At 42.1% G+C, this 26,235-nt stretch overlaps 1 protein-coding gene across 1 annotated transcript in view; it reads left to right on the forward strand.

Annotated features, from left to right (window-relative positions):
• Window positions 1-26,235, forward strand: part of Csnk1g1 (casein kinase 1, gamma 1) — a gene marked incomplete in the record, with an annotated part of 150,627 nt that overhangs the window by 77,770 nt on the left and 46,622 nt on the right. Inside the window, 1 exon segment of the mRNA XM_013518865.1 lies at window positions 25,900-26,051. Within this exon segment, the coding sequence (XP_013374319.1) occupies window positions 25,900-26,051 (152 nt within the window).

Here is a 26,235-nt window from a genome sequence, read left to right on the forward strand (position 1 = left end):
CTTTCAAATGTCATTTTATCCCATCATCAGTAACATTTTAAAATCCCGATTATGTTATCCTGAAGTATTTGTGTGCTTTCTTAGAAATTGTACATAAACTCCTTTACAGCAAGGCTTGTACCTTCTGTTTTTCTCTCAAGGTCCAGGGTAGTTCTGGTCTGTGGTAGGCAGTAAGTAGTTCAGTGGCAGTAAGAAGTTAGAGATTTAATTGCCTGTCTAGGTTTTTACCAGGTTACTAATAAAAATGATCCTTGAGGATAGCCAAAAAAGGAGGAAATTATTTTGAAAGTAGGTCAGTTGACAAGAAAGTAGGTGGGATTTCATGTCTCATTGTAAGTGTAAGCATGACCATTGGGGCTCCTTCTCAGCTTAAAAGCACAAGCGTGTCTTCCTTCATCTTTCCAGGATAAGTTCCCGGCAGCAGGCGTGACTCAGTAGTTACGTCTGAGGGCCAGAGCACGTGAGCTACCGCTGCAGAACCAAGGTGATGCTGCAGCATTGTAAATAAACCTGTGTCAGGGACGTGCAGGACCCAGTGCCTGTGCTCAGTGTTCGTACTCACTAGTGCTTTGTGTTTTTCTCCTCAGTGTCCTGGTCGTCATAGGCCAGGGATTTGTAAAATATTTAGGTGTCTTGATGAGGGAGATTTTTAAAAAAATAAAAAGCCCCCCGTGACTTAGGATCATTTGATGAATTAATCAGTACTTCTGAAATAAATGCATAAAATTCTTCTGGACAAATTATTGATTATGAACTTACTATAAACACTGCCTATTGCCAACCCGAGACTTTAAATTCCTAAAATAGGAACTTTTGTGGAGCTGTGGCCATGACCATTTCTTCCTTCAGTGCCCAGTTCTTAATCATTTCCTCTTCTGTGTGCTCCCATTTCACCTTGTCCATATGATCTTGAGATTCACACTAGTTCTCTGGTCCTTTGGAAATAGGACAAAATGTCAGCACTCTGACTGTGGACATGACTCGAGGAGGAGTCCTCCTCTTGTCCCTCCTCCTTGCTTGATTGCTTTTGTTCCCGTGTATCTGCCGTATTCTCCACTGGGCAGGCCCATGTTTGGCAGCTTCACTCGCAAGAATTTCAAGCCTGGGTGGTTTATTCTGAAGATCGGTATCTCCAGGATAATCAGGAAAGGCAGTAAAAGAGAGCCTAGAGACTAAAAAGTATCTTGATTTTTCTGTTGGCTCTCATTTTTTCATAGTAGACATATTTCATATCTCAGTTCCCATGTGACATGTCTTCTTTCACTTAACATTTGTCATGATCCTGTAGTGCTCATTTTCCCAGTCATTATGTAATATCCCACTGGCTTCAGGGACTGTAATTTATCCACATATTTTGTATTTTCAGACATTTAGATTGCTTTTATTTTGAGAAATCATTTTCCCCTATTGACTTTTTTTTGGGGGGGTGGGCAGGGACTTGCTACATAGTTCAGGTTGACCTTGAACTCACTGTGCAGCCCAGGCTGGCCTCACACTTGTTGCGATCCTCCTGCCTGGGCTTCCTGAGCGATGGGATTACAGGTGTATGCCACTGTGCCTGGCTCCCCTATTGACTTTTGTGGATTTCTTTTTTTGAGGTAGTAGGCCTCACATATGCTAGGCAAGTACTTGGTCATGGAACTATTATACCCCCCAGCCCTTCCGTACTGATATTTTTTTTCCAAAAACTTTTCTTGTTAGTACACATTTGCAGTACACAATGATTACATTCATGTGGGAGAGTTGCTACATGTGCATAACGCATCTTAAGTTTTTCACTTGCCTCTCCTCCTTTCCCCTCCATCTCTTGTCCCCCTTCCCATTTGCAAAAGATCTGCTTCTCTGTTTCCTATTTTATTTTGCTCTTTTTTTACCCCATTGGTTTCTGATACATTGTGTTACAAGCCAAGATTTGTCTCTCTTATGTTCTTTCATTTAGTCCCCGTAGGGATACGATGGTGATTTTTGAAATATATAGAGCTATGAAGTTAAAGATTAAGTTTATTCCAAAAGATTCCTGAACAGAAATTATTGAAAGAATTATAGGAAGGTACACGTTTGCAAAAGCAGCATAGCGTGATGCTTTCTGTGTATTGCAAGAAACATATATGTCCACAGGTATACCCACAAAAACACAGAATGTATTGGAATGGATGTACAAAATCACCTCCTTTCAAGGTCATGATTAAGAGTTGGAAGCAGCAGTACTCTTGAGTTTTTATTGCATAGTATTAATTTTTTTCCCTGAGCACTTACTATTTCATAGCAATTTTTGAAAGACTGTAGCAGTAGTTTTATTAACTGTCTCCTTCATTTTCCATCACCATAGCCTAACTGTAAAAATCTCAGAACAACCTGCTCCCACCCCTTTAACCTGAGCCATGCATTGCGTTTCAGGCGTAAGTATAACATATGATAACAAAGTGGTGCAACACCTTGTTCCTTGTCTTTCTAAATACCTTACAGGGGGGCTGGGGATTTAGCTCAGTGGCACAGCGCTTGCCTGGCAAGCGTGACGACATGAGTTCGATTCCCGGTACCGGAAAAAAATAAAATATATAAATAAATAAATACATAAATAAATACCTTACAGGAAGAAAAAAGCAGATTGGGAGCTGGGATGAGTTGTCTTATGCAACAGGATATCCTGTTTCCAAGCGGAGGGCCATAGTTTAAGCAGAAGTTGAACAGTCCTGCGGTGGGGCTGTTGTGAGGAAAATGTGTGTGGATGGAATGCTAGAGTACGTGAGATATTCTTTGTTGTTGTTTTCTTTTCTTTGCTTTTTTTTGAGGCAGGGTCTCATTTTGTACTTCAGGCTGGCCTTGAACGCACTATGTAATCCAGGCTGGACTCAAACTCACAGCAGTCCTCCTGCCTCAGCCTGCTGAGGGCTGGGATTACAGGCGTCACCACCACACCCAGCAAGTACAGGACTTTTAAGGCCTATTTGAACTCAAAATTTCCTAAGAAACCTTAATGAACACTTTAGCACCCAAAAAATATTCTGGTTGTTTCTTGTGCCGATACTTACATGTGACATCTTCTTTAGTCTCTAAAGACATAAACTGATTTCTTAGAAGTTGATGACGTTAGAAATTTAGCCTTGGCCAAAGTAACATCCAGTAGTGGATAAAAGTGAGAACAGTGTCTATATTTTCACACTGGCGAGTAAATTTTTACTTGTAAATTATTGAGCTGCAATTGGTGGGGAATTTCTAAACTCAGTAAGAAAAAAAATTTTAAGTGCAAGTCTCTGAAATGATTATAAAAAAACTAATTGCATTATTTTCTTCATTGGGGAGTTAAAAGTTTTAGATTTTTCTTTTCTAACTAAGCCAAACAAATTCTTTGGTGTTATTTTTGCTTCATTTCTTGTGTTGCTGGGCTTTTCAAGGCACAGAGAGCTTTGACACTGAGTACAGTTAGGGTTTCCTTTTCAGATCTAGTTTCTATAGATTGTTCTGAGCCCGTAAGAATAGGCCCCAGGACCTCATGATTAATTCTGGATTCCCTGGACCTTGCTGGCCTTCCCAGCAGCTTTCGTATTTGTTTGGTATAGTAGGCCAGCACACTTCACAAAAAGAACAGTGTTGTTTAATCATAGTCATTAAAGGCTGTGAGCTTTGCTTGCAGTCAGTAGTTGAAAGGATCCTGTGAGTAGTAACCGTTCTTATTATTATCCTATAATTTTCCTCAATCATCGGTCTTCTGTTATTTTTATTATAGCCAGCATAGGCAAGTCCAAAATCTATTTTCCTTTTATGGGAATGTTTTTGGGTTTTCCTGTGGCCTCACAATCTTTTACTTAGGAACTTAACGTACATTGATTTCAGCTTTAAAATTTCCCAGCTCGTTGCTGGTGCAGTGGCACATACCTATAACCCGGCACTCTAGGAGAGTGAGACAGGAGGGTCTCAGGTTCAAGGCCAGCCTCGCAACTGTCTCACAATAAAATTAAAAGGCTAAGGATGTAGCTCAGCACTCCTTGGGTCCAATCCCAGTACCAAAAAAAAAGAAAGAAAGAAAGAAAGGAAAAAAAGAGTGAGACAAAGAGAAGAAACAATGTATTCCTAGTCTACAAATCTTTTATGTTGCTACCTCACTTTTGCTTGTATCCGAGCACACAGGAATTATACCTGGTGAACGACAGGTTTGGGATAGGGGAGAACCTGTAAGCTAAACAGATCCGCATTAGAAGAGTAACGAGATGAGGGGGAAGACACATAGCTAGGTGTGGGCTAGTCACGTGGGAAGGGCCTACTGCATGTTTAGTAACTGAGTGAAGGATGAGTAAGTCAGAGCCAAGCAGGCAGCTGAAGGAGGTGGAGGGAGAGCGAGGGATGAGCGAGTCAGCAAGGACAAGAACAAATGGAAGAGGATTGGGGATTGAGGAGCGGGCAGATAGCAAGAAACAGGACTCTAGAAGCAGAAGTGAGAGTGTAAGTAGGCAGCATGTGGTGAAAGTCTGACTTAACCTGAAGCTATACAACTGCCTTTGTTACTGTTCTCAGAGTAAAGCTATTTCCTAGGAGCAGTGGTTTTGAACAATGGCTGTGGCATTGTTAAAGTGCCAGCGTGGGTTATGGTAAATTCCCTCCACATTCGGAAAGGACTAACTGTAATAGAAACAGAAACTACAATGATCTCTTTGCTTCTGGAGCATTAATTGTCCTGAGTCATCCCAAGGGAGTAGAGGAATTGATCTTGCTCTTGTCAGACACTTAATTCCACTTCTATCTGGCACCCTGTCTAGGAAAAACTCTGAAGGGCTCTAGGAATATGTAGCTGATTAAGTCTGGGCTGTCGTGTGCTGGCTTTCTGTCAGCTAGTCTAATCTGCTAATGACTATTCTGTTTTGGAAGGTAATAAAGAAGATGCTAATCCTCAAAGCAATGACAACTTCACAAATACAGCCATGCCCAGGCAAAATTGCAGTGGGTAGCGAAAACAAGTGAACTTGTTAAATATCAAATAGGTATTGAGCGAATTTTTTCTCGTTTATTTGTTTGAGACAGGGTCTTGCTGTATAGTTCAGAACAACATTAAAGGCTGGCGTCAAACTTGTAATTCTCCTGCCTCAGCTTCCTGAGTGCTGAGATTATACACTTGTTTTACCAAGCCTGGCTTTTCCCCGTTCTGAGCACAGAAAAGTTTGGTGACTTACCCAGCATTGTGTAAGCATACCCAAACTAGGAAAGTGTTTTTCCCATGTTTTTGTGCAGATTTTCATATTCTGTACATACACATCCAGTAAGTACCTGGGGCCATGCACGCACTATCCCTTGTCTAAGTATAAAACAGTGGTGAGAGATAGTCATAAAAGCTTTTAAGTGTGGCAAACACCTAAAACGCTCTTCTTTTTCCTCAGAAAAAGAGTGGGAGTTCCTATTTCACATGATACCGCCTAATGCCATCACTTTATTTGTTTATTCATTCATTCATTCATCCATTCATTCAGATTTTATTGGTACATTTTAGATATACATAATGATCACATTCATCCTAGAGAATTTGCACCTGTACATGATATATCTTGATTCTTCCTTTTTCCCATCCCCTGACCCTCCCTTCAACCCATCCTCCCCTCCCATGTACAAAAGCTTTGTTTCCATTGTTTTCCTTCTTTTCTTTTTTTTAATTTTCCCCTTCTTTCCTTTCCTCCTACCCCCTCCCTCGGTCCCCTCCCCATTTGAACATTTTATTCCTACTTCAAAATGCCTAATGTATTTTTTCTTTACTTGAAAGGCTGTCTTTTCTTATCTCTCAAGCATTTTTTTCTAGGTTTTGAAACTTCTTTTCCCAAAGTAAATTAATCCTTTATGTTGAGTGTGTGTGCCATGCATACAGCTGAGAAGCTCAGAGCTGCTGTTGTGCAGGCGATTTTCACCCACAGAAACCTTTATGCTGTGAATAAAGAAATACTAGTAGGCCTCGGCAGGCTTTGGAATTTTGACAGTCCTAGAGGGAATGGTTTATGTGCCCTCACAGAAGATAGAGCGTTAAATGTAGGCAAATTGTTAAATTATTAGGAACAGGTTCTGCATCATCAAAGGAATAAGCAAAGATCTAAAGAGTCTAAGAATATGTAAGATTGTTGAGGTCCTCGTACAATGTTGTGGACTTCCTTAGGAGTACATTAAAAACAAGCTGGGGGGCTGGGGATTTAGCTCAGCGGCAAAGCGCCTGCCTGGCAAGCGCAAGGTCGTGAGTTCGGTTCCCGGTACCGGAGAAAAACAAAAAAAAAAACAAAAAAAAAACAAGCTGGGAAACACAGGAAGCAGTAGCCAGGACTTCAAGAATAAGAACTTCTAAAGATATCCTTAAAAAAAGAAGGAAATTTTCTTGAAATAGAAGTTAATCTTTTTTTTTTATTTTCTAATTTTATTATATTTTCTTTAGTGCATATTAATATTACATAATGGTGGGGTTTGTTTGGGGAAGTTGGTACACACACTTAATATATTATAGTTTAACTTTAGTCACTACCACCATTCCACCCTGTACAGAGCTTTTACTGTCCACCCACTGATCCCCATCTATTAAAGTTTACGTCTTGGTTTTCCGGTCCTCTCATTTATTTTCTGTATGTATGTACATGCATCTGTATTGTAGTGTACCTCGTTGGTCTCTCGTTGTACCCCGGAGAGAAACGGCGGTGGGTATGAGAAAAATAAAGACAGAAGACTAGAGCTGGGGTCAGGTGGAGTTACCTCTTGCCTGATGAGCATGAGTACTGACTTCAACAGTAGGGGTGTTTATTTTATACATTTGCAAAGCTAGTATCATGGGGGGGTAATGTTGCCTAGCAACTAACGACTGTAATTGTCCAGCAGGATGCCTTTTTCAATACGGAGGTGGCTTGACTGCTTGACCAGTAACCAGCTCCAGTGGCTCCCAACACTGTATTTTTTAGGTTCCTCTTATATCTTAGGAACTTTTCTTATTGCTGCTACATAATGCTGTACCTGGCACCCACAACTTAATGAGAGAAGTTTATTTTGACTCAGAAGGCCCAGCCCGTGGTGGTTGGCTGCAGGGCAGAAAGGGCCTCTTGGAAGGGCCTGCGCAGAGGAAGGCTACACATACTTGGCAGCCAGGAAATAGAGATGGCATCCAGGGAGGGAGATGTGCCCTTCTAGGTCACACCCCCAGTGACCCACCTCCTAACAGCACTCAGCTCTAGCACCCCAATAACCCGGTCACCTTCCAAAAGCCCCACCTTTGAACACATGACACATTGAGGGTACATTCCAGAGGTAAACCATAGCATCCTGTAAGAGAAAATACAATACTTAACTTTCTGTGTGTAGCTGATTAACAGTGAATCTCTTTAAGGGTAGTCGCAAGCAAATAACATGCCTCAACTTAGTTGTTCCTTAGGACTGCTTAAGAAATTTAGAGGAAACCTGTTATTCCCTAGTTGAGTAGGAAGTTTCCATAACAGAAAGAAAGGATAAAATAGTGACCTTAGTAAAAGAAAGTAAAATCTGGGTCCTTTTTTTTACCATGTGTAAGTATTCCAGAGATCTCTCTGCCAGAGATATTATACAGGGAAGAGTCAGGCCGAGTTCAGGGAGAAGTTACCTGAATCAGTATAATCATCAGAGGGCAGCCTTGAAATTGCATTTTGAGGACTGTGAAGATTTAAACATTTCCATCTCTAACTGTAGGCAGCGTGAGAAAGTGAAGATAGCTAGAGTGCGGAAAGAAACTTACCCCAACTTTCCCCCACTGTTTTTTGTGTGACTGTGTGTTAAGTACGTGCCTCTCCTCTGCCTCAGTTTCCTTATTGAGACAACAGGAAAACCTTGTGTTATTAATGAGTTTGCAGACCTGCTAGGTTGAATAAACCTGTAAAGACCTTCAGTCTTAAGGAAAAGTGCTTTGAAATACAAGGTAGTGTTGTTTTGCATTGAAAGGCGAAGATCTACTTTTCCTGTAAAAATGGAAACATCCAACTTTTCAAAGCCGTTTTTTAAAAACCAGAATGAAAGGGTGATCATTTCAGTATTGAAGGATTTTGTATGGATTCTCAGGCAGTAGTCGAGTATACCTGTAAGTCCTTTCTGTGGCTCAGAACGTCCCGGTTTGAGTGGTGGCAAACCTTTCGCTTAGCATCTTTAGGGGGTACTGATTTCTTTTGGAGGAGTTAAAACTGCTCCCCTGAACATACTTATGCTCCCTTGGGTTTCTTTTGTGAGATGAAAACTTTTACTTCCACAACTTCATAGCCTCTTATGCCAGCGTGGAGGGGACATCGAAAGCCGAAAGGATGGAGGAAGGGGAGAAGGGGGAGAGAAAGGAGAAATAAAAGGAATTAAGGTGTGATAGGTACGTGTATATACTCCCCATGATGAGTATAGTCCCCATGATGAGTATAGTCATTGTGTGCAGCAAACATATACTGGTGAAAACTGTAAAATAAAATGTAAAAAGGTAAAATTGCCCTACTTGTTTTTTTTTTTCCTCTAAACACAACTTAAAACCATTACATAGGTGCAGTGCATGATGGCAAAGGCCTATATTCCCAGCAGCAGAGAGACTGAGGCCGGAGGGCCACAAGTTGGAGCATAACCCTAGCAATTTAGCAAGGCCCTGTCTCAAAATTAAAACTAAAAAAGGAGTGGAGATGTGGCTTAAGTGTTTGAATCCCCAGTGTTCCTCCTCCTCAAAACAAACTACAAAACCAACAGTTTTTGTTTTGCTTTGTTTTTTGTTCGCCTTTGAGTCAGGGTCTCACTATGCAGTTCAGGCTACCCTTGAGCTCACCGTGTAGCTCAGGCGGGCCTCAAAATCCCAGAGATATTCCTGCCTCAGCCTCCCGACTGCTGAGTACATGAATAGTATTGTATAGGGACTAGGCCAGCTGGTTCAGTTAATGTTCGATTCTTATCATAAGTAGATTAATTTGTGAATTGTCAAAAGGAAGTTGTATTAGTGACGCTGGACCACCAAGACTTCGCCAGTAAGAGTGCACTGGTGAACAGAAATGTTAGTGAATAGCCATCACCCTCCAGAAAAAGGAAAGATAGATTTGGGCTACCTTCTGCCACCAGTGTGGAAGATGAGATTGCTTACGAGGTCAGATACCAGTCATGATCCCTAATATTTTAGGCCTTGTGGATCATCCTTCTCTGTCAAAGCTACTCAGTTTTGCCCTTGTAGCACGAAGCTGCCATAGGCCATATGTAGATGTATGAGCTGTGCTCCAGTTCAGCTTTATTTATGGACTCTGGAATTTGAATTTTACATAATTTTGGCATGTCACAAAGTATTCTCCTAGATTTTTTTCTCAAACATTTAAACCTGTAGAAACCATTCTTAGTTTGTCTTTCATACCAAAGGAGGTTAGTGCAGCAGTAACCAAAACACATCCTTTTTCTTTGTCACTCCATTGAGCTCACAGAGGATAAAAATTACCTTGAGGGAGAAGATGCTCCTGAGGTGCTTTAGTGAGAGGCCGCACAGAGCAAAGCAGGGCACTCACTCCGTGGCCTTTCTGAGTGTAGCGTGCTGCTGGGCTGTGAACTTCTGAAGAGTAGGAAGCATCTGTTACTTGTGATTGTGTTTCCCACATATCGCTCCTCCAAAGAGCCTCAGCAGATGTTGGTGAATTTGGTGAGATCGCAGCGCATGGACTTCTTGGAGCTGCAGTTCGCTGGCAGTGACATTACCAAATTGTTGCTTCTCTTTCATGTAAACTCTCTTGTGTGCTCTTGGCCTTTTACTCATGTGCTTGTGCTGCAGTTCTCAATTAATTAGGTTAAGGAAGCAGAATAGAGATATGAATGACTGTGTCTTAGTCACTTTTCCTTATCACTGGGACAGAATACCCAACACCTACCTTAAAGGAGAAGAAGTTTAATTTTGGCTTTTTTGGGGGAGGCAGGGTCTCATTATGTGGTTCAGGCTGGCCTTGAACTCACTATGTAGCCCAGGCTGGCCTTGAACTCCCTACAATCCTCCTGTCTCAGCCTCCCTGGTGCTGGAATTACAGGAGTGTGCCACCACTTTGCCAGACTAGCTGGCTTAATTTTTAGAAGATTCAGTCCATAGCTGGCTGGCTCGGATCCTAGGTGGAGGAGAGTTGCTTACGTCATAGAGGCCCGGAAGCAGAGAGAGTGGGGAGGAGCCAGGACAAGCGCACCCCAGTGATCCCCTCCATGTTGACCTCCCCTCCTAACAGCACAATCAGTGGCTGGACTCGTTAGTAAATGAACCCACTGCTGAGTGTGTGGCCTCCGTGACCCAGCCACCTTCCAAAAGCCCCACCCCTGAGCACATGATGCTTTGGGGGCCATTCTAGATCAGAACCATAACAGACTAGCTTAGGAGATTCAAGTGAAGTCTGCTGATGACCTCTGCAAGGGTACAGTGTGCAGTCTCTTACAGTGTGCAGTAAGAGACATAGATATTTTCACAATGACCCATGAGCTCAGAGCAGCCAAGAGCTCCAAGGTGAAGATTAGGAAATTGGAATGGGAATTATCTGTGGCTCTCCACAGACTGGTGGAGACCTAAATGGCCCTTGAGAAGCTAGAGTTACTCAGACACAGTCACACTGAACAGGGGGTCCTTGGCAACTTTTTGGTTCACTCCACTCAGCAGTTACAGTTCAGCAAAGGCCTACTGTACTACCTTAAAAAAACAGAAGCTTTAGAGGAGGTATTTCCCCCTGTAGTTGGCTTTATTGCCTACAGGGGGAAAATAACTTTAAAAAATCTTTTGGAAGTTCTGGAAAAAATGCACATCACTGAAAATTTAGAAAAAAATACGTAGGAGAAAGATTTAATTGTTCTTGAGCTTCTGATCTCGGGTGAGCCTCCTGCCTGTTTGTTGGATAGCTAAGACTGTAGACACCTGCCCCTACACTTGGCCTCTTAATCTTTTTTCATGCATATACTGTATTTTTCACTAAAATTTTTTGGGTTTAAAGTTAAGGTGAGGATCTCTTTATGAAATGAGGGATGTATAAATTTCAAACAGAGCTCATGGTCTGTTAGGGTATTATCCAAAATGGATTTGAAAAGGGCTAAAATGAATTAACCAAGTTGTTCTTATTTAAAAACAATTGACATACTGAAAACAGATCAAGGGTGATAAAAATGATAGGGAGAGCCAGGCGTGGTGGTGCACAAAATCCCAGCACTTGGAAGGCTGAGGCAGGAGGATCTGGCTGAGTTGAAGGCCAGCCTGGTCTACGTACCTAGTGAGTTCAACACCAGGCTGGAATAGTACATAGCAAGACCCGCGGCCCCCCCCCCCAAAAAAAAGAAGTGAAGGAGTAAGTTTTTGGGGTGCATCCGTGTGTTACTTTGTCATAGTTCCTGTATTTTGAGGTCTTGTCACTATGGGTGTTCAGTAGCAAATGAGGCTCTGTGCCACTAATTTGAGTCCTTTATTCAAAACCCAAGATGCTGCTCAGATTCACTTAGCAGTGGGGATAAGTAAGAGATAAGTAGACCTACCAACCTTGTCACATATCACATCTGATAGTTTTATGGATGTGTTATTTATAGCAGTAGGACCTCACAGGTGACAGTTCTTTCAGAGGAAGCCAACTGTTAAATACAGTGGAGGGAGTCACATGTGAAGTTAAGATCAAAATTAGCACACAAGGAGAAGATCACACATAATCAAGGTTAGCCTCAAAAAACCTCTTAAAGTCCCCATAGATTGTAGTCTAACTGGATTTGTATATATGCTTATGTTCCATAAATATGTCCCATACAATATGGGTGAGCAATATATCAGTATACATGGACACTGTACCATACACTTTGTACCTTTGTTAATATAATGAGAGATACATCTGCAAAGTAACTTATGCAGTTTTTTATTTTTGTAAACATTCTTTGGATCAAAAATATGTGACTTAAAAAAGAATGTGATTACATTTGAGGAAAAATTGCTTCTTATACCATTCCTCATCGTGCTCTTCCTATACATTACTAATTCTTATGACCTAAGATCCTTTTAGAACTATGTGACCTATTTACCCGTTTTCCCCCAGTGAGCTGCCAGTAGTAAACTCCCTTCTGGCAGAACTGATCTTCGTTTCTCCTCCCTGTCTAGGAGGGGCACCTGATACAGTACCTTGCACTTAGTGAACTGTCAGGAAATGTTAAAGAGGAGGCAGGTGAGCAGTTATGTGGAATTTATTTAAATTAATTTAGACTCAAAAGGAGGATTTACGGCAGACTAGAGGGAATGTCATGTGTTGTAGTCAGGGCTTCAAGGGAAAACAATTTAATACAGGGCACATAATTTATAGGATTATTTTATTATTTTCTCCCAAAGAGTCAAATGCAAAAGAGTGTGGGAGATCTGTCCACACACTAGAGACCCAGAGAATCCAACTGAGGGCCTGGATCCCATGGCAGTGCCCTCCACAAGTCCAGCTGGAGGCTTAGAGCCCACAACAATGCCTCATGCAAGTCTGCATCAAGGATCTGCACTGGGAAGGCCCAAAGGTCAATGGTGGAAGCTAGAAAGTCTTTGCCAGTGGGGTGAGGAATCTGCACTGGAGCCAGGAAGTGATGCTCCAAGTAAGAACCAGAGCTCCTCCAAAGTGAACCATCGCCATCCTCAGCGACAGCGAGGTCCCAAGCTCCTCCTACAATAAACAGCCAAGTTCATATCAGGAAAACCAGCACCATACGCTTCTCCAGGAGAATGAACAGGACACCCTCCTCCCCTCTAGTTCTCTTTGTATGCTGTTGGCAACAATCCTCAGGTGCCCCACCCCACCCCCACCCAGCACCATGCTGATTCAGTTCAGCCAGGTGTTACAAGTTGACCACTAGTTGTCAGTCCACCACATCATGGGACCACGGCCCAGACCTCCTTTGGGGTTAGAACAAAGCACCTGGGAAACCTCTAAAGACCAGGAGAACAGCTCCTTGTCCCTGGCTTTCTCACTCTTCCTGTCTCTTTATTTGACTTGCCTTCTGCATACACCCAGCTTTTTCCTAAGCTTCTGTTTACCTGCTTCATTTTCTCCACATTCCTAGCTTCTGCCATTTGGTGGGGAAAAGCCACCCTTCGCTGCCTTTCTCCTTGATTTAAGCGCCTACAGATAGATACTGACTGGCACCTTTGTGAGCCAGTTGCAAGTTCCAAGGAAAGAGACTGCCTGCTCCAGTGTAGGTCAGCTCTTCAGTCCTGGCGCAGAAAGCTTGTTCAGTCGAGTCCAGATCACGTAGGGCTCACCAGTCACCAGAAAGCAGACTCTGAGAATGGGGCGTAAGAACTGGAGAACAGGAGACAGTATGACAAGAGAGTTGTGAGCTCACAGCCTACTTCATTTTCTCTTTGTGTAACACTTGCAAGGCATTTTGCCTTAAGACATTTGAACACCTTGAGGTTCCCAAAGTGGGGAAGAGAGCCTAAGAAAACAATGCAGCGCAGGAAGAGAATTGCCCCTTGCACGATGAGCCATACCTACTCACCACGCTGATTGGAAAAGAAGCATCTAAGAAGAGAAACCTACTTTAGGCGTCCATTAGGAGAAGCACCCCCTTTCATTCTTTGAAAGGGTCTGCAATATAGAAATTGAAAGCTCAGTCTGCCAAAATTTCATTCTTTTAGCAGAAGCCTTACATAAAAAAAGTTACAGTCCTGTCCACTAGGTAAATGGTGAGGGGTGTTCTGAAGTGTCTGAGTGTTTGAATATTTTTTGCAGAAGGGCCAGCACCAGTGTCGCATTGATCCTCTTAGTGAGTAGAATCTAAATATAAATGTATGCCGAGTCAGTAGCAAGTACCTGAGATGGCTGTGAAAAGTATTTCTGGGTTAGGTTGATGCAGAACAAACTTCATTCAAGGAATACTGTGCACAGGAGTTGCTGGGAGATTGGTTCCAAATCGACTGACGTTGTCAAGAAAACGTCTTTCCCAGACCTTTGAATGCCTCCCTTGATGATGCAGCATGAGTGAGTGATGCTTACTTTCATGGGGGAAACAGAGAAAGGCGTACTTGTTTTACCAAGCTTGGAGAGGGATAATTCACATCTTGATACTAACAATTATTAGTCTTTAATACAGCTAAAGTAGTGGTCCTGTGAATTTCCACCTGTTCTTACAAGGATGAAATATCATGCATTAACCTTTACCAGCTACCTGTATTAATTTGCCAATAATAGTATTTATGAGGTCCAGTGCTTCTGGACCAGAATAAATTTACCATATCCTTTATGTGTGTTTTTCAAAGTGTAGATCTTTGGGACAACTTTTCTTAAATTTTGGCTAACAGGAGACTCTATTATATAGTGAGATAAAAGCAAAAAAAAAAAAGCCTGTGTCCTGCTGTGAAAGACTTGTTTATCTGCTGGAGCCAAAGCCCCTGTGGCTCTTCCCTGCCCTTGAAGTGCAAGTAGCTCAAAGTCATGTGCGGCATATGGAGTAATTGCCTTTACTTACGTCAGTTCTTAGAGGAGCCATCTTTCTTCCTTCTACCAGAGAGGGCCGTTTATATTGTACACGCTTGGGCCAGTAATTTCTTTAATTGCCAACAGTATACCAAGTTTATTATAGAAATTATTTGGCCTGTGTACACCTCACAGTAACACAGAGTGCTGACACCTTTCCAGTGCATTGTCTTGCAAAGTGCAAAACTGCTAGAGGTCTTTGCTCAGAGTGGAGGCAGAATTTGTTGCTTGGATATTGTCCTTTATTAAGGGACTTTGTGAAAAACAAGGTAAGATTCCATAAATAGACCCAAGCGACTTATATGTAAGTGAACTATACCAGAGAGTTGTCAGTTCCAGAAAATTGGCATAGTGCTTATAAATAGACACAGACCCTAAAGTTTCTGGTGCCATGCTCTTTAATTCTAGGTCATGCTTGACTTTTTACCTTTACTTGCACCTCTTACTGTGCACCTCCAAGTTTTCTTCTTTCATTATCCGCCCAGCGATTCTTCGGGCACTTAGTTGGGCTCAGTGTTGCCCCTTGAGCATGCGTGTTCAAGGAGGTTAAAGGCAGGGGAAGTTCTAGTCGAAACGAAAGGCTGCTATAAGATCTGTGACCATTGTAAGACTCACTGCAGCCAGTACTCGCCTCCCCTCCTCGCTCGGTATGCCAAGGTTAATCATTTGGAAGGAACGTAACATTCAGCATCCCCACAGCCGTGGAGCACTGTGGAAAGAAAGGGGTGAGTCACTGCAGTAGGTGATTCCTGTGGGGCGAGGAAGTGGAAGCAAGCCTCTGCAGTATTAGCTTTAACTATTTTCCTTCCACTGTCTATCTGTCAGTGTCATTGCTATGGGAATATTTGCCTTAGGTTCCAGGAACCAGCTACATAAAATGGATAACTGCTTGTGCCTGCTATCAAAATAGCAATGCATTTGCTAGCTACACCATTTTATATTTGTTGAGCATAAATTATCTATAAGCATGCTTAAAATAAACACCAACCAAAAGGTCACTTTTCAACATTTCTGACCAATTATATTGTCATTGTCTCTCTACAGTTCCGAAGCAAGTATTCTATATTCCACCCACTAAAAGAAGAGTTTGTCAGCTCTGTACACTTCTGCATTCTTGTACTTTCATCAGTCTAACATACTTTTAATTTTTCTCTGCATCTTCCTCTTCCTTTATACCTCACATTGCTTTAATTCATCATCTCTTACCAGCCTGAAGATCATCTCTTACTAATTACGGCTTTAGTGATAATGGAAGGAAATGGAGTGCTGACCCACAAAAGCACACTGTATGCCCATTAGCTGTCTCTAGCACTCTGCTGGGGAATTTGAGGGCTGCGGAATTATAACTCGGTTGGTCTCTGCCCTCTGGGATGCTACGGATCAGTGTGATCTTGGGGATTACCTCGGGTCCCTGACCCCTTTGTCTCTCGCCCTTTGCAACCGTGCCTCCCAGCCACCAGGAGTGGGCCAGCTTTGCGCCATCACACCCTTTTCGCCATCTTGTTCCTGCCCTGGAGCCAGCCCACCACAGACTGAAACCTCTGCAGTTGTGAGCCAAATAAGTCCACTCCTCCCTTAAGTGGCAGCATAAGGTGTTTTGTTCCAGTGGCGAACAGCTAAGATAGTACCCTTGTACTTCGGTCGGGATTCAGTGAGAGAACTTACATAAAAATACTTTATAAACTGTGAAGCAGTTAATGACCAGTAGACTTTTGTGATGCTTTGAGTAAAGTTTTCTAATGGTAGCATAGAACATATTACACAAGGGGACAGAAGTATTCTCCTGACTTTGACGTGTCAGTAACAATTTGGATAAAATGCTGAGACTCTTCTAAACATGGTGTGGCGAGGTATTAGAGAATAGTTAGCTTTAGTGCTAGAGCTTTAGGGGTTATGGGTCAAGGCAGGCTCCAAGAGCATTTTAAAATATTGCAAGGATTTAGATACTCAAGTAACAGGACCATATTACTAAATGTTAAAAATAGTCCAGGACTGGAAATAGGGACCTAAGAGGATTTAGAGCTCTAGCAGCTTAGCATTTTGTGCCGTTAGAGTTTGGACCTGAAGCATCTCCCCGAGGCTCACCTGTGAGACGCGCTGTGAGCGCCAGCGGTGCTGTCGGAGGTTGCATTATCTTTGCTGGGGACCCTTTAGGCACATCCCCAGTGATCAACCTAATGACTGCATTGGCGTGTGCCCTAGAAAGGGCATGTTGGGCCGCCTGCTCCTTTCTCTGCTTCATGGCTGCCGTGAGGCAAGCAGTTCTCCTCCACAGTGATATACCTCCCTGCCTTAGGCCACAGAGCAAGGGGCCAAGGGACTGTGAACTAAACCTGAAACTGATCCAAGAGTAAACATCTCTTCCTTTAAGCTGTATCTCCCATCACAGCAACACACAGCTAACACGTATACTAAAACTTTAAATATGTATATCCCTTCACTTAGCATTCCTCTTCCTGCCAGGACACATGCCCGGAAGTGTAAGCTCAGGATTGTTCATGTCCTCGGGCCTCAGTACCTGAATGTGGTATATATGTCTCTTTTCCTCTCACAAAAGAGGAAAAGAGGGGCTGGGGATTTAGCTGAGTGGCACAGCGCCTGCCTGGCAAGCGCGAGGTCATGAGTTCAATTCCCGGTACTGGAAAAAAAAAAAAAAAAGAGGAAAAGAGACATACGTACCTCTTGCTTCATTCTCAGATAGGTTCTCTGTGCTTGGTATGAGAGAGAGACAGAGAGAAAAGGGGATGAAGGAGGGAGTGGGAGATCCCATGAGCACGCTGGCTAGCTCTTCCTTCTCTGTAGTTCCACAGCAGTTGTACGTTCAGCTCTCAAATGGGATTGACAAGGTTGGGGAACTGCAGAGATGGACATGTGATAGAAAAGGTGAAAAGACAGTATTCGTGGAGCTCATATATAACTGATGGGAACCCAGGGGTAGGTAGGACAGGTCAAGCTGTATATGGAGCAAGTTGAGGGACTTACATCCTGAAAAGCTGATGGAAGATTACTGGCAAAGGTAAAGTGTTAACCAAAGGGCATATAGTTTAAAAGAGGTGGAATGAGAAGGGATGGAGAATAACTTCAGAGCAACCATACAAATGAGAAAGAACAGTGGGTGGCAGCTCAGGGTAGAGAAAAGAGGACTGAATCCAAAGTTGAGAGATCCAGTTGTGTTACTTGGGGATCCTGTTACCTAGGATCAACTACAGTCTTTTGTTCTCCCAACCAAGTTGTTGAAGGATGGCAGTGAATCCTTTTACCTAGGATGATTCATCATCTGTAAAATGGGATTATCAGTACCTTGCCCTTTTTCTTCCCAAGAAATCTCATTGAGATTTCAATGAGATGGGGAAGGGCTACTTAAGTAAAGACTAAATCAGAACCAAAATAAAGCATTTGTACAGATGCACCTTGAGACCGTAATGTTAAGTGAAATAATTCAGATGCACAAACTTAAATATCACATGGTATCTCATATGAGAAACTCAAAATATAAATAAAGAGCAAAGCTGTAATAGGAAACAGAGAGAAAAGTCATTTACAAATGAGAGAGGGAACCAAGAGATGGAGGATAGGGGGAGAGGAGGTAAAAAAGAATTAAGATGTGTTAGGTACATACACCAACTCCCCACCATGAACATAATCATTAAGTACCATAATGTACTAATAAAAATTTTTTAAAGAATTTGTATCTGAGAGTGTAGCTCAATGGTAGAGAGCTTGCCTAGCACGCATAAGGCTCTGGGCTCAATCTCCAGTACTGCAAAAAAAAGAAAAGACTTTGTCTATAAGGAGAAAGGGATAAGAAAAGGGTAGATAATGTCATCAGATTTACATATTAGACAACTCTGATGACTTTTATTGATCATTTAATCTATTTGGATGGGCAGGTTCTATTTCGAAAGCACACATTTGTGTGTAGCTTACAGTTGCTGTTAGCTAAAGTGAGGGATTTTGCATAGTTGTTACGGGAAGAGCAAGATAAAAGTGTAGATAGCACCAACAGCTCTCCTTAAAGAAACTGCAGGGCCACGGATATAGCTCAGTAGCACAGTACCTGCCTAGCAAGCATGAGGTCATGAGTTCGATTCCCGATACCAAAAAAAAAAAAAAAGTACAAAGAGGAAAATAAGTGTAGAAATATGGCCACGCTGAGTTACCGGGTATTTGCATACTTGTGGTTTGACCAACAGAACTTTTAAAAAATATTCCCATGAAATTTATATAGGAATAATCAAAGCTCCATCATGCTAGCATGCCCTGCACATTTAAAATCTGCAGGATTTGTTTTGCTCTGTGTATGCGTGTGTGTGCGCACGTGCGTGCACATGTGCGTGCGTGTGTGTGTGTGTGTGTGTGTGTGTATGCGCGCGCATATTCACATTTTGAGGGAAGAATTACGCGTTCCAATTAGGAAGCTCAAGTGCCGTTTCATCAAGGTACGTTTATTGCTTAGGGCAAGTTCTGCTCTTCTCTGCCTATGCTTGGAGCAGCGGCACGTCGATGCTGGCGTCACAGTACAGTGAACACGTGGCCGCATCTCCCTTCACGTGGCCTGTGTTGGTAGGAAAGACAGGCACAGGCGTAAAGAAAGTGCGATGCAAGCGGGCCGGCGTTGAGAAGGCGGTCCCTGCCCTTTCTGTAGCCTCGTTTTGTTCCTTTTTTTTTTGGTTTTTCTCTGGTACCGGGAACCGAACTCACGACCTTGCTTTTGCCAGGCAGGCGCTTTGCCGCTGAGCTAAATCCCCAGCCCTGTTCCTTTTTTTTGAGACAGGGTCTCACTATGCAGTTCAGGCTGGCCTTGAGCTCACTTTGTAGCCCAGGCTGACCTCAAACTTGCAAGAATCCTCGTGCCTCAGCCTCCTGAGTGCTGGGATTACAGGTGTGCGCCACTACGCCCGGCTCTTTTCATTCCTTTTCAATGATTGCTAGAACTCCTTGACTTTTTAGTTACTGTTGTGATGTGTGTTAAGAATTGCTCATCTCGGTTTTGGAAATACCTTTTGAAATTTAGTAGATGTTCTTTCTTTATAACTTGTTCATAGGAACTACACAGTACAACTAAGAAACTGGGAAGTTTTTCAGAGACTGAAACCTCATGAGTTGACCAGCTGAGTAAAGTTAGTCTCACAACTGAGCTGAGTTAGTCTTTTTAGAAAGAGAAAGGAACTCTCCTTTTTCCCTCCCTACCTCTAACACACAGCACACTTTTTAGATTTTTGAGACAAGGTCTTGCTGTGTGGTTGAGGCTGTATTTAAAACCACTCTATATTTAGCCCAGACTGGCCTCAAACTCACAGCAATCCTCCTGCCTCAGCCTTCTGGGTGCTGGGATCACACACCTGGCTAGCACCCTTGTTTTTGTTTTTGGTTTCATTTTTTGAGACAGGGTCTCACTGTGTAGCCCAGGCTGGCCTTGAACACACGAAGACCTTTCTGCCTCCACCTCCCAAATGCTGGGATTTCAGGCCAGTGCCGCCACACCCAGCCAGCACACTTTTAAAATTTGTATCTTTATATCTTCTTCTAGTGTGCACTAGAAGGATCAGTCCAATATTGCTTTGTTTTCCCTGATTCCTTCGGATAAATAAAATTTTGAACTTGTGTTAGGTTCTGTGTCTTGGTATTCGTGTGTGTGCACGTGATGGAAAAGCTCCTGTTCTGTGACTGGAAAATGGGAGGCACCACCGGGCGTGGTGGCGCATGCCTGTGATCCCAGCACTCAGGAGGCTGAGGCAGAAGGATCGCTGCGCGTTTGAGACCAGCCTGGGTTACAAAGTGAGCACAAGACCAGCCTGAACTGCATAGTGAGACCGTGTCTCAAAAAGACCAAAAAAAAAAAAAGGCGGGGAAGGTTTTTGCTTCTGCTCTTCTTCCCGCCTCTTTCTCCACCCTGCAGATTTGAGCTTATGTTAACAGGCTGTGTCCCAAGAGTCCTTGGGATGAGATGATTATAAAACATCTTTGTTATAGGACAAAGTCATCCTGATTCCTTAATTCTTGATCTAGCTGTTTTTCTTTATTAAAGCAGCATTTTTAAGTAAATTGCTATGTTGAACTGGTGGGGAGACATTTTTCAGTCAGAGAAGGGAAAGGAATTCTGTTTCGGATTTTTTTGTTTGTTTTTGTGGCACTGGGAACGAATTTAGGGAGTTCATCCCCACCCTTATTTGTTTATTTATTGACAGGTTTCATTAAATTGCCCAGTCTGGCCTCCATCTTGCAGTCCTTCTGCCTCAGCCTCCTGAGTAGCTGGGATTACAGGCATGTGCCATCATGCTGGGCTTCTGTTTCTTTTAAAGAAAGAAACACTGGGGGCTGGGGATTTAGCTCAGAGGCACAGTGCCTGCCTGGTAACCATGAGGTCGTGAGTTCGAGAGTTCGATTCCCAGTACCAGAGGGGGAAAAAAAAAAGGAAGATACACTGTATGCTGTCTCCTATTTTTGTAATACCATAAGTCCTTACAAACATTTGAGTTGTGAACTTTCACAGGTGTACTGTGTAAGACTCACTGTTGGTTTAGGGTTACAGAAGAATCCAGCTAATGAGCAATTTGCCTGGAATAGAACTTGTTCATAAGTCAGGGACTTACTATAATGCATTGGGTTTTTGGTTTTGTTTTGTTTTCTTTCCTCTTTGTTTTTTAGAACTATTCTCTGAGTAGGGAGTATTTGAAAGGGAAATACTCCCCTTTTTAAAAAATAATAAAACTTAAACTGTGTAAACAAAGCAAAAGAGCTTGCTAAGGTCATTATGTCCTTCAAAGTGTTTTCCAGTCTTACTTTAGAAGACACTTGCTACCAGTACATACTTATTTTGTACAATGAACTATTACAACTTTTTACATTCAGTTATCCATGTAGGTACAGGATTGATTTGAATTTGCTTCACAGGCAGTTTAGTTTTTTTGAAAAAGAATGAAAGGCTAATTTTTAGGCAAAAAAAACACTTCAAGGTGGTTCTATTTCCGTTCTTAGCCTGATACACCTTTAAAAATATCTCTACTTAGAGTAGCTACTGTTAATAGTGCATTATGGAATTTTTTTAGGTAACAGCTTGGATGATAAAGAAGCCATTATCCTTTATATGGTGTATTTAACCCAAGTTAAATTTATGACAGCCTGAAAAATAGCTGTAGTGTTGTACACCTCACTTCCTGGTCTGTTCAGCTTGATTTATGAGTGAGCCATATGTCCAGCAGAGTTCGTAAGACTTTTATTGAAGAGCTGGGCGTGTAGCACAGTGGTAGGGCACTTGCCTGGTGTGAATGAGTGTCTGGGTTCAACCCTGAATTTAAAAAAAAGAGGAAGAGAGGAAAGAGAAAAGAAAAGAATGTGTTATTGATAGATACAAAGGCAGTTTCGTGTACTCAAGGAGAAATACACACAATAGTGTGTGTATACCTTTGCAGTTTTGGTTTACAAGGAATTTAACTGTGGCTTAACTGCTTCTATGCAGTTGATCAATTTAGGTGGGAGATCTTTTTGTTGTCTTTTCCTTCTTTTTTTTGAGGCAAGGGCTTGCTATGCAGGTCAGGCTGGCCTTGAATTCACTATGAAGCCCAGACTGGCCTTGAATTCATGGGGATCCTCCTGCCTCAGCCTCCCAAGTTTGCTAAAAGTCAAGCCTACCAGAAACCTAAGTTTCTGATGTAGTACACTATGTATCTATCCTGCCCAACTCTTCTACCCCATTCCTATTCCCTCATAATTATTTACAGGAGGAACTTTATCTACCTAACATATAGCTTGTGTTGTATTTAAAGCTCTGCTCTTATATCCAATCTTATTAAAGAATTCCATAGCATAATGTTGATTTAAAAAATTTAAAGCAGTGGCTGTACAAAATAATAAAATGTACAGACTTTTTCATTTAAATGTAGTCCAGCTAAAACCATTAATGAGGGATCATCTCTGAGCAAAGAGTACAGAATTTCTTAGTGGTTCTGTGTGCTGTCTTGTCTTCCTTATGGGATTCATATAAAAATCCAGGCACAGGAATAACATTTATGTGGTCATCTTTCTGTACAGATGGTGCTAATAAATCGCAGCTCCCAAAGAGACTTTCTAACTTGGCAGCATATTTTCTGTGAGAAACTTTAACAAGTTGTCTTTTAAACAACTTTAAAAAGGTGTTGGGGGTAGTTGTGTTGATCTGAAAGAGCTTTTGAGACTACCCTCAGCATTGTTCAAGTCATGATATATTAATCATGAAACGAAGCAGCACCATTTGTTTCTGTAGACACAGAGCTTTCTAGCTGGGGTTGCACATCATTTGCAGAGTTGTGTTTGCTTCTGCTCCTAGAGATTCTGATTCAGTAGGTGTAAAATAAAGTCACTGCATGTGTTTCCTGAGTTTTAGAGATGTTTATAATAGACGAGCTTCCACTTGAGTGCCACTGCCGGCTTACATTTAAATTGGAGCCGCACATGTTCCATACAGCAGGGAGGTGTGTTCTTTCATACTGGTTTTATGACTTTACAAAGAGGAACCTAGGAGGTAGCTAGAAGGAAATCTTAGCTGTCATCAGAATTTGGATTTAAAAGGGAACCAAAAAAGGCTAACCTGTAGAAAGAGACACAAGATTTTGCAAGTCAGTAGCACAAGAAAATACTAGATCGAACGAAGACTCTGACTTGAGCTCCTCCCACACTAGTAGCTTGAGTCTAGTACGTACCTCTTGTAGCGATGCTTCAAAGCCTCTCGATAATCTGGACATTGTCTTGTGCATCCTAGAGCCGGCTACTGCATTGTGAGGTCTCAGGGTACTTAGTACAAGCAGTAATGCAGTGAGCATGAACTCCTCATCCTTTGACATTCCTGGCAGATTTTGTGAGTGACATGGTAGTTCGAAATTATAGACATTATCCAAAGTGCTTTTGCAAGCTCTTGGTAAACATGGAAACTTCTGGCAGGAGCTGCCTTGATTTGTCACCAAAGATTGTCAAGAACAAGAAGATCATTTTTCTCATTAACTGATCCTCAAGTACTAGCAGTCAGCCTAGGAAATTGTGCCAATATTAGCATTTCTAAGATGGGCTGACTTTTGGCAAGTACTTTAGAAAAAGGACATTACACCCAGATTTGCAATTTAGCCAACCAAAAGAGTAATATGTTTATTAATTAGGATTAGCTGTTTTGGCTGTTTAAAAAAATCCAAATGACTGTAGCTTAGTCAAAGTAGAGATTGAGTTTTATTTTGGATAAGAAAAGTTCAGAAAGTCAGTCCAGTATTGGCATGGTTACTCTACAGCCCTCAGCAACTTAAGTTGTTTTCCTCCATTGTTCTTAGCACTATATTATCTCTTCAAGGTGTGTGGTGATTCTAGGCAGCTTCTGGTCCTTCAGAGATTCATAACCTGCACTTGCTAAGTGCCTGTGAAAGACTTTTATTTTTGTACGGAGATTTGAACTCAGGACCTTGTGCTTGCCAGGCAGGCACTGTATCACTGAGCTATATCCCCAGCCCCCAAAGACTTTTCTAGAACCATCCCACTCATTGATTTCTGCTTCAGTCTCATTGGTAATTTTGTTGCTTTTTGCAACAATTAGATGTTCTGTTAGTAACATCTAGAGGGTATTGGACAGGCAACCAACAGACTGCCACAGCTGGCTTTGGAGAACATATTTACATTAGGAAAATAAAATTTCATTGGCATCAGACAGTGTTACATAGAACATAAATTTAAAAGCTCCCCAAATTGCATCTACTGAATGCCTGATAAATAAAAGTAATAAATCTCTAGGGTTTATTACTTTTATTTATCAGGAAACAGCTGTTAGGTTTTTGATATTTTTAAACTGAAAAAGTGACTTCTGAAAAAACAACGAAGATACTTCAGATTAAATCCTTTTTCATTCTGGAGATAGAGAGAATGAAAACAGCCACAAAATTAGCAGGCGTATAACAATATTAGATGATACAAGTCAGGAATGAACATATGAAAAATACTGAACTTATATTTAAGCAAAAGATAGACTAATGTGGTACATGAGAGAAATACAAAATTTGATCAGAAAATACAATGAATAGTTTAAAAAAATTCTTTAAGTTATTACAGTAAAAGACACATTGCCATTAATTTCGCTCACAGCACTCCCTCACTTGGCCCATCGTTCTTATGCTTCCTCAAGAAATTCTGGAAGTCCTCTTCATGTCTTTAGTTGTACTGTTGTGGCCGCCTGTGGTGCCCGAATTTATTCAGAATGTTCGCTTCTCATGGTCATTTCGACTTTGCAGAGGAGCCGGAAGTCACAGGGCACCAGATGCGGACACAGTGCAATGTTTTACGAGCCTGCCTTTTCTATCAGCTGGCGTGCAGCAGCCGCGTCCCCGTATTTTATCATATCCCATAAAGAGACTCACTGGACATTTCGATCACATCTCAGGCATATGTCACAGCAATGAATTGCATTAACTCCAGATATATAAGTCCTGCCCTGGAGAGGATGTAGTTGGTGTGTATAACCTCTGCCTATGCTTCACCTATATAAATAAGAAGAAAATGAGAAGATGTACGGAATTTGGTTCCACATCTAAAAAATGTGGAAGCAGAAGCAAACAGTAACTGAACGCATATATACCTGTACATCATGGTGCGTGTGTGTGAGAGGGAGATACTTCTGCTCTATAAGAACAGTTAATTTTTAAGTTTGTGGTCTCGTAAGTATCCATTGTTAACACCCATTTACTAAATGCCTCACATTTACGATACACTTTAAGGAGAAAATTCATTTACAAATTGCTGCTTAGTGAGAAAGTCTAGATTTTAGCTTCTTATAACTATAAATTTTGATTCTGGGGAAAACCCAACCTTGTTTATTTTTCATTTTTCTTCCTTTTCCTTGCGTGATTACATATCAGCAACCAAATGCAAACTGTTGACTTTTCTGCACCTGACAGAAAACAGAACACGCAGAGATTCCCTGTGAGGAGAGAGCCAGTCGTGCTGGCGTGGGGCCAGCGGCAGCCTCTGACCTCACCCTTCTGGCTTGAGTTCTCCGTGGGGCAGCAGTTGCAGACAGCTCCGTATGACTTCAGCAAACCTAGGGAGTGCTAATGAAACCAGCTAATGCCGCAGCATCTGTTAGCCTGCCCTTTGAGCCCGGCAAGCCACCCTTTGAACCTTTTATAATATTGCACTTCCAGGCACCTTCTGGGAAGAACAGCTTACACTCTGATCCAGTAATGGATGAGGGCCTTACGTAGCAGTGCAAATACCTTTTGCAGTCTGGTATGAAATAACTGCTTATGTGGACGTACTGTGCGGTGACTTAGCCTTTTCCATCCATTATTAGTTCCCCTTGAAGCTGTTGTGCTCAGTTAAAATTTTCTAGTAGGACCTGTGGAAAAGAAATGGAAATCTTATAAGATGCACTTTATTTATAGCTGATCGTTGCTAATACACTTGTCTCTTATCTTGGTGTTCGTGTCTCCTGTCCCATTCCCTGTTTCCCCTCTGCTTCCAGCTGAAGGTCTCCCACAGGTGTACTACTTTGGACCATGTGGAAAGTACAGTGCCATGGTGCTGGAGCTCCTTGGCCCTAGCTTGGAGGACTTGTTTGACCTCTGTGATCGAACGTTTACTTTGAAGACGGTGTTAATGATAGCCATCCAGTTGGTAAGCTGGCGTTAATATTCCAGAAGAGATGCTGGTCTCCCTGTCACACCCCGGTGGGCCTTTTGGTGATTTATTAGCTCTCACAGCATTGAGTGAAATAGTTCTTACAGGCTTGCCAGCATGCTAGGAAGCTGGCTGGGGCAACAAGGGTTAACCAGAGAATTCACACTGTCTCTGCAGTTTG

The sequence above is a fragment of the Chinchilla lanigera genome, unplaced genomic scaffold, assembly GCF_000276665.1.
Source record: "Chinchilla lanigera isolate Chin_1 unplaced genomic scaffold, ChiLan1.0 scaffold00049, whole genome shotgun sequence".
Lineage (NCBI taxonomy): Eukaryota > Metazoa > Chordata > Mammalia > Rodentia > Chinchillidae > Chinchilla > Chinchilla lanigera.